Source organism: Triticum dicoccoides, chromosome 2B (genome assembly GCF_002162155.2).
Source record: "Triticum dicoccoides isolate Atlit2015 ecotype Zavitan chromosome 2B, WEW_v2.0, whole genome shotgun sequence".
Classification (NCBI taxonomy): Eukaryota; Viridiplantae; Streptophyta; class Magnoliopsida; order Poales; family Poaceae; genus Triticum; species Triticum dicoccoides.
In genome coordinates this window covers 587,967,665-587,975,767 of record NC_041383.1, presented here as the reverse complement: position 1 = coordinate 587,975,767, position 8,103 = coordinate 587,967,665, and the positions used below count along the sequence as shown (strand labels likewise).

General features: G+C 46.4%; 1 protein-coding gene across 1 annotated transcript; it reads left to right on the top strand.

Moving 5' to 3' along the window:
• The first annotated feature begins 2,892 nt into the window (after positions 1 to 2,892).
• LOC119368070 (vacuolar iron transporter homolog 2-like) lies at positions 2,893 to 3,913 on the top strand. The gene has a single exon (XM_037633430.1). It carries the CDS (start codon positions 2,980 to 2,982, stop codon positions 3,688 to 3,690), a length of 711 nt encoding a protein of 236 aa, XP_037489327.1. The 5' UTR covers positions 2,893 to 2,979; the 3' UTR covers positions 3,691 to 3,913.
• Positions 3,914 to 8,103: the final 4,190 nt, after the last annotated feature.

The following is an 8,103-nucleotide window of genomic DNA, read 5'->3' as shown; positions in this document are numbered from 1 at the left end:
TCCCTTGATGCCTCCAAGAGGCCACCCACCATAGCAGCATGTGCTAGTGTTATACAACTCGCCCATGATCACTTGAATTTTAAACTCATTTCTTTACCTATTGAAATTTTAAATGCTATATATTCTACCCATTGGGTATAGGATACCCGATGGGTATGGGCATAGGTGCCAATTTATGCCCATGAGTATTGAAGTGTGTGGGTATAGAAAATTTATGTGGCTATGAGTACAGGCAGAAGGAGGTCGTACCCACCCATACCCTACCCATTGTCATCCCTACACATACGAAGAAAAATAAGCGAATCCACACTCTAAAATGCGTCTATATACATCTGTATGTAGTCCATATTGAAATTTATAAAATGACTTATATTTAGTAACTGAGGGAGTACTGTATGTCTAATTGGGGAAATCCCTAGTTCTAATTATCTGCAGTCCAATTAACTGTCTTCCTAATTAATTAATTGTATTAGGGCATCTCAAACGCTGCTGCAAACCAGACATCGCACCCGTCCGTGGACAGGGGGGGCAGTCCACGGACACAGATGAGGGAGCCGACCATCCAAAGCTAGTTGCATACATTTCAAGCCAGATCTCTACTAGCCGAATGAATTACATGCAAACCGAATGATTTTCACACAAATCAGACGAAAACATTTACATCTCGACCATATTTTAACTAAACTATACCGGACTAGGCTAAAACTAGTCTAACGCCGGCCACGGTGGGTCTCTATTCCCACGACATGTCTTCCCTATGTCCGGCAGCCCGCTCATCATACTTTCATGAGCCCCGAAGGGATATGCATCAGTGGGAAGGGAAGTGTAGCCTCCCTCCGTCCCCGCGAAGCACGGACTGGGGTTGGCTTTTGGGCGGGAGAAGACGGTCGCCGTGGCCTACGCCCCCGCTCATCGATCAAATCACAGGTTGTGCAACTTGGCGAGGCGGTGGCGGTGCCCTTCATGGGACCCAAGTGGCGGCGACCTCTCATGTTCTACCTTTCCGCATTGTCGGCGGCGACCGCGGACGTGCCGCCTTTGTCGTCGTGGCGTCAGGGTGCGGCTGACATGTTGTTGGTGACGTCTTTGTCGATGCCCCAGTCAAACCCCTTCGCCGCCACTTCAACACCCACAAACATGGCTTCTTTCTCCGCCTGCCGGACGCGTTGCCGCCATCACTTGCGACGGATTTTTTGAGAGACAATGTTGGCCAGCCTGGATGGGCGAGGGCAGCCTGGTGATGGCGGTGGCGCCTGCTCCGGAGGGCTTGCCGGTAAGCCAATCTGCATATGACTGGCTCATCAGGCAACCAGTTGGCTGCAATGCCAATGATCTCCTCCTTTTGCTCAGATGAGAGGTTGTCCCAGAGGGTTGTGGAGCTCGAGGAGGCCATGGCGGGTGTGGTGGAAGGAGGATATGGAGGGCGAAGGTGTGGTGGGGTTCTTGCTCGGCGCATGGTCACGCCTAAATAATGGGTGGATGCGAGGCGTCAACTAGAGATGTGTTTAATGCCGGCCGGCAGAGGGACGGGCGTACGGTGCTCGGGGCACCGGAGTAGGTTCCTTGGCACGCGTTGGTTTAATGGAGGTAGACAGGCAGACAGATGTCCTTTCAATGCGGAGAGAAGGTGTGTGCAGCGGGTGGCGCTCTTGGCTAGTGAGCCGTTTGAATGCCGGTACCAGTGGGAGGTCATGTCCGCTCTAGGTCGGCCTCAATGCGGGGTGGAGGCTCTGACGGGAAAGAGCGTGGGTGAGGGAGAGAATTTTGTGTGGGCTAGGTTTGTCGGAAGTGATCGTGGTAGCGGTCCAGATTTCTGAACCACGGGGCTTGCAATGGATGATAAAACGCATCCGCACCACGTGGTTCGGACAATGGATGACAAAACGCATCCGCACCACGTGGTTCGGATGGGTGCAGGCGGTTGGAGGGTCAACTTGGAGATACCTCACTGACTAGGTTCCAAATTTATTCGACGCGAAAAAAAATCTTAATCTAGATGGACCTAACTAATTGCACATGTAATTAAATCTCTGACAAATTAATTACATTAATGACTTGATTTTCTAATTTCGGTGCTCGGTTTCAAATTTGTTTCCGCATTAATGTCTGCATGTGAAACCACGACATATCAACTCGTGTTTAATAGAGTAGATTAATGGATTGATTTTCAAATTGATTCGGCGCTCAGTTTCCAAATTATTTTCATATTAATGACCGCGTGTGAAAGGATGACGTGCCAACTGCCGTTTCATAGTATAGACTAGTGGCTTGATTTCAAATTGATTCGGTGCTTGATTTTCAAATTATTTTCGTATTAATGGATGTGTGCGAAAGGATGATGTACCAACTGCTGTTTAATAGTATAGATTAATGGATTTATTTTCAAATTGATTTGGCGATTGGTTTTCAAATTATTTTTATATTAATGGATGTGTATGAAATGATGACATACCAACTCCCGTTTAATAGTACTCCCTCCGTAAAGAAATATAAGAGTGTTTAGATCACTAACGGAATTGATTCCTTGATTTTCAAATTGATTGCTCGGTTTTCAAATTATTTTCAGACTGCATGTGAAACGATGAGACTACCAACTCCCATTAGTATAGATTCGCAAAATTTGGCGGTGGGCTAGTACATTTGGACCCGTGTATTGATGGCGCATTTACTTGTTGCTAAAAATGAAGGCATGCACTGAACCAGACGATCAGCGAGCGAGATACGCGCGTCAACATCTGCAGAAATCCCCGTGTGAGGTACACGTCAGCGGAGGGGCGTGTGGCTGCCACACGCAAGTGCGATCGGAGCCCTCCATTCGTCAAACCCTAGCGGTTTCCAGTATAAATACCCCCGCCGAGGCGTGTGGCCGGCACACTACTCAGGTACCGCAGCCAGCCACATTCTGCTTCCCGCACGCCATTTCCCGTCCCGATCGATTGGCCCGTGCTTCCTCTTAAGTAGCTCGATCACCTTGGATCCATGGACCATCACGTGAGCTCCTCCCACGTGCACGCCGACGGCGAGCGCAGGGCCAAGGAGGAGGACGTCGTCGTGGTGCTCGCCGTCGACGCCGAGGCGGCCGATCCCAAGCCGGCCGGGGCCGACGACCACCCGGGCGACGACGAGGGTGGCGTCAACTACATGGCCCGCGCGCAGTGGCTCCGCGCGGCGGTCCTCGGCGCCAACGACGGCCTCGTCTCCGTGGCGTCCCTCATGATCGGCGTCAGCGCCGTCAACGACGCCGGCAAGACGATGCTCGTGTCGGGCCTCGCCGGGCTGGTGGCCGGCGCCTGCAGCATGGCCATCGGCGAGTTCGTGTCCGTGTACGCGCAGTACGACATCGAGGTGGCCCAGATCAAGCGCGACGGCGCCAAGGGCAAGAAAGAGAGCCTGCCGAGCCCGACGCTGGCCGCGCTCGCGTCGGCGCTGGCGTTCGCGGTGGGCGCGCTCCTGCCGCTGCTGGCCGGCGGGTTCGTGAGGCCGCGGGGCGCCAGGATCGGAGCCGTGTGCGCGGCGACCACCGTGGGCCTGGGCGGCTTCGGCGCGGCAGGCGGGTACCTGGGCGGCGCGAGCGTGGCCAGGTCGGGGTTCAGGGTCCTCGTGGGCGGGTGGGTCGCCATGGCGGTCACGTACGGCGTGCTCTGGCTCTTCGCCAAGGTGTCCCACATTCACGTCTCGTCGTTGGGGTGAAGTGGCCGTGATGGTTTGGCAGGTGGTGGGTGGAGTGATTTGCAGAATTAATACAAGGGCTAGAGCTAGCTATGGTTAATGGCAACCCATATCTTGAGTAGAGATGTCCCGGATCAATCTGTGTGTGATGTTTTTTTTCGGCTTATATATAGTGTAATGGCTCCAGTTGGTGGCAATGTAAGGCTAAACCAGGCTAATGAAAATACTATGCTCTTTACCATCTCATGGTCGTACTGTATTATACTTATATGTTGCACCTCTGAAACTAGCCCGTAAAATGGGATCGATTGCAACGAAATGCTAAAAGTTAAACGGCGATAGTGCGTCATGCGCACCACGAAACATATGTTTGAGTTTCAGCAGAAGAAAGAAGCGAAGAAAAACGTATCCGCGACCGTGGTATACCTTTCCGTAGATCCCTCGTCAGTTTCTGTAACTGCCTATTGATGTGGCGGCCACACGCTAGCCGCCCTTTTTTTTTGAGGGGTTGCATTTTTTTAGATCTTTTTCTAGGGGTTGCTTTTTTTGAGGGGTTGCTAGCTGCCCTGATTTTCAGGTCCCATGACATCTTCGGCCTCTTTCATCTTGGGCTGCTTTAGGCCCAATTAGTACGTCTAATTAGTCAAACCGGCATTCATGAGCAAGAATAACTGAACAAGAAGTTGCTCAAAAAAACAAACTGAACAGGAAACACTTCCTTCTCAAAATGTTCTCCACAAAAATAAAAACATGTGATACCGGCAGTGACACTTATTAGATACGCGATACATCAGCACATTTACGTTTTTACAGAATTAGCCTCTGGGCATGTGATACATCATCACCGGGCAATCTGGAACGAGCATAACCCTCGTGCCTTCCACAACAAAGCTTTGCCGTCCCACATAATTGTAACTTGTATCCGCAATGAAGCCACAAACTGAAAATTGGCTAAGGCAAAACGTTTGGGCAATCTCATGTTGGGAGAGTAGGCTTTCTAATTGTCACGCATTTGGGAGTCTGGATTGTAAAACTCTCTTGTTGAATGAATATGGCAAATCTTTTACCTCTTCTCAAAAAACAAAAGAATTAGCCTCCATGGCTCACTTTCATGACTAAGACACTCTGAAAGCAAGTTGCATTAGTTGCATACCAAGTTCTCGCAACATAGGATCTACCGAAGAATATATTTAAATAAAAGAATGTGCAAATATTTGTTTAATAGGTTTAGCAGAAGTCTATCTTCCCATGAACCCTTTCGTGGAACATTTTGCCCCTGACATATTCAATATCCAGAAATCGTTGCCTACGACAATCGTCAGTAAGGCCACCATTGGAACCGATCATACATGACTTCTTCCTCAAGTTGCCTTATAGTTGATGGTGAAACTGGTACCACACCCCTCCCTGCACCCTCCTTCCCCATCTAAAAACCCTTCATGGTCTTGTTACAACATGGTGCCTCCCTTCATTGTAGAGACGCCCATGATACGCAAAGTCCGGCCAAACACTAGTGATGCCATATTCATACACCATGTAAAATACCTCGCTACCATAATAAAACCTCTTAAATCAAACTCGTAACCTCGTTGTCTCTCTATTTCTCTCAAGTGTGGACGTCTACATAAGATCGAACTTGTGACTCATGGCGCTGGAAGATTGACGATGTCAACACAAGCACGTTACATGCCACTAGGAAAAAGTTGACCCTGTCAAGTACCCTACTACATTGAGAGAATGAGAGGCAAACATATTGTTTTGATTCACGATAGCCCACGGTGCAACCTCCTCCATCGACTACTTGTGTAGCTTGGTTCTCAACGAGAATTCAAGCTATAGTTTCTGTTAACTTGGAATGATATATGTTATTAATAACTCTTTTAGTTCGTGAATGGAACAAACTACTCATGCTTGGGGATTTAGATGATTCGAAAACTATCTCTTGATGGTGTTGGAGTTGTGGATGCATTTTCTTGCATTTTTCTAATGATTGTTTATTTACACACAAGTGAACCTTGGTATAAACTTTGCGATATTCACTTATTTATTTTCGGCCTTCGTAAACTATAGACATGGAGAGCTCCTGTAAAATGGAAATGTATCTAGTATGTTAGCTTCAAACTGTTGGCCTGCCTTGGAGAATGTACACTATTATGTAAAACTACACACACAACCAAGTAGATGAGATGAATCTTTTCTAGGCCAAGTTACAATATCTTGTACCCATAAGCATTTTGAAGCCGACTCGGCAATTTCTTGAACAGAATAAAGTTGGTAGTGGAACTTCTAGTTGCACTATTAAAGGAGTGTGAATGCTTGTTTTTGTTTGTTTGATTAAACAGCACGACTTTGTTCAAGGTTCAATGTTTAGGGGAATACACGAGTGATCCGGAGGATCAATAAATCATACATGCCCTTCATGACTGAATTGTAGGCTTGGAAGCTCACAGCCTTCTCCTTGATCTCCTTCAAAATCATGCAATAGTATCTCACCTGGAGCAGTGAATGCAGCTCATTAACAACTCTTAGACAGTCGGATGCCACATAGGAGCGCGAAGGCTATGCATCGCTCTTTCCAAGCGATATGATAGCGATCGCCCACGCGAGGTCCGGTCTAGACCAAGGCCTAGGTAAGCAGCGAGGTGGGACAATTTTCGTCGATTTTGGAAGCTTCCAACCATTTTTCTTCTTCTTTTCTCTATTGTTTTTTCGGTTTTTTGGTCTTTTTTTGGTTTTTGTGTCTTTCAGAGTTTTCATTTTCTTAAATCATGTTTTTCCCATTTTTCTAATGTATGATTAATTCACGAACATTTTCCAAATTATTCTTTCTTCAATGAGTGATGTTTTTATTCGTGAATAGTTTTTGAATTCATACATTTTCTAGTTCGCAAACTTTTTTAATTAGGGCGAAGATTTTTTGAAATTCATAATTTTTTGCAACTCATGAACACTTTTCGTAAGTCGCGTACAATTTTTGGAATTAACATATATTTTTAAAATTCATAAAAAACAAATTTTACACGATTTTTAAAAATGCACAATTTGATTTGAAAGTCGTTGTTTCTTTTTGAATTCACAAAGAATTATTTTTAATCCATGAACTTTTTTTAATGCATCAATTTTTTTAATTCATGAACTTTTCTGAATTTACGGACTTTTTTTGAATTCACAATTTCCTTTGCAAATTCATGGAAAAACAGGAGGGGAAAATCCAATCATTTGTTTTTGAGAAACAAATAAACAAAACGTTAATGAGCGATGGCAACAGCGACCGAGGTGCCTTAATGGGTCGGGCCACCATGGATCGCTAGCTAGCTGGGGGCTGTAGGCGATTGCTGCATACGTATCGCTATAAGCGATACATATCAGGGCCCATTTTTCTCAAAAGAAAATCAGCGCCCATTTTTTTAGTTTTATTTTGAGAAATAAATTAGCGGCAAGGAGAGTCATACTCGCGTGCGAGACACAACGTTGGGGGTAAACATGGATTGTGGCGTGCCCAACCCAGGAGGAAACACAATCCATTAAGCACGCTCAACTGGCAAGGGCCAATTCTTAGTAGCGCTCTTCTTCAAGTGTGGTCTGTTCAACCTTGTAATCATAGCTCCGCATCGGCATACTCGTAAAGCCAACAAAATACCAATTGCAATACCCCCGCAGCCCTCTTTATCTACATCTTTTTTTTTATGAAAAACCCTCTTTATCTATATGAATATACAACCAAATGTTTGTGAACTGGAGTACTCAGAAATACTTAACATGATTGTTCCCTTGATGCATTTTCATTCAATTATTTGAAATTTATGAACAAATATGTTCAATTGTTTGCGGGAAAAAAAATTAGTTCTATTATGCTTTTGTAATAAAATGCCTAAATAATATGCAGAGATTTTTTAAATTACCCCCACCAAAACGGCAAAAGCCTAAATGCTATAGGGCCGACATTAGTTCTATAGCAATTCCGTGCGAATGCAGCGCCGGCCATTTGACGTGAGGCACGAATCTCAACAGAAGGAGAGTTGCCACGTCGTCATTCCCAACCCGATTCGCTAGCGACGACACATATATGAAGGCAGATGTGGGTGTGGGTTAATTCTCTCGTCTCCCTAACCCACTTAGTGAAATCTTCATCCCCACTGCTGCCTCTACCTTTCCTCCAACTCTCCAAAGATCCTTCTCCTTTACCTTCCCTGCACTGAGCTGCTTGCCGATATTCACACGCTCAAGTATACCCCACTACCTCCCAACAGTCGTCCGAGTGGTGACCCCACAACATGCGTGAGGGTACATACCTAGGAGGTGGATGAGTCCATGTGACTCGCGGCCGAGCTGCTCGTTGATGGGAACTGACGCTGACCAGTGGGAGGAAGGTAGAGTCTGTGTAGAGAGGCCATCTACACACGAGCAACAAGACGAGGGAGAATAGAGGGGGAG

What these genes read in the sequence shown, in the direction of transcription:
- LOC119368070 (XM_037633430.1), top strand. Translation starts at nt 2,980, where the DNA reads ATGGACCATCACGTGAGCTCCTCCCACGTGCACGCCGACGGCGAGCGC.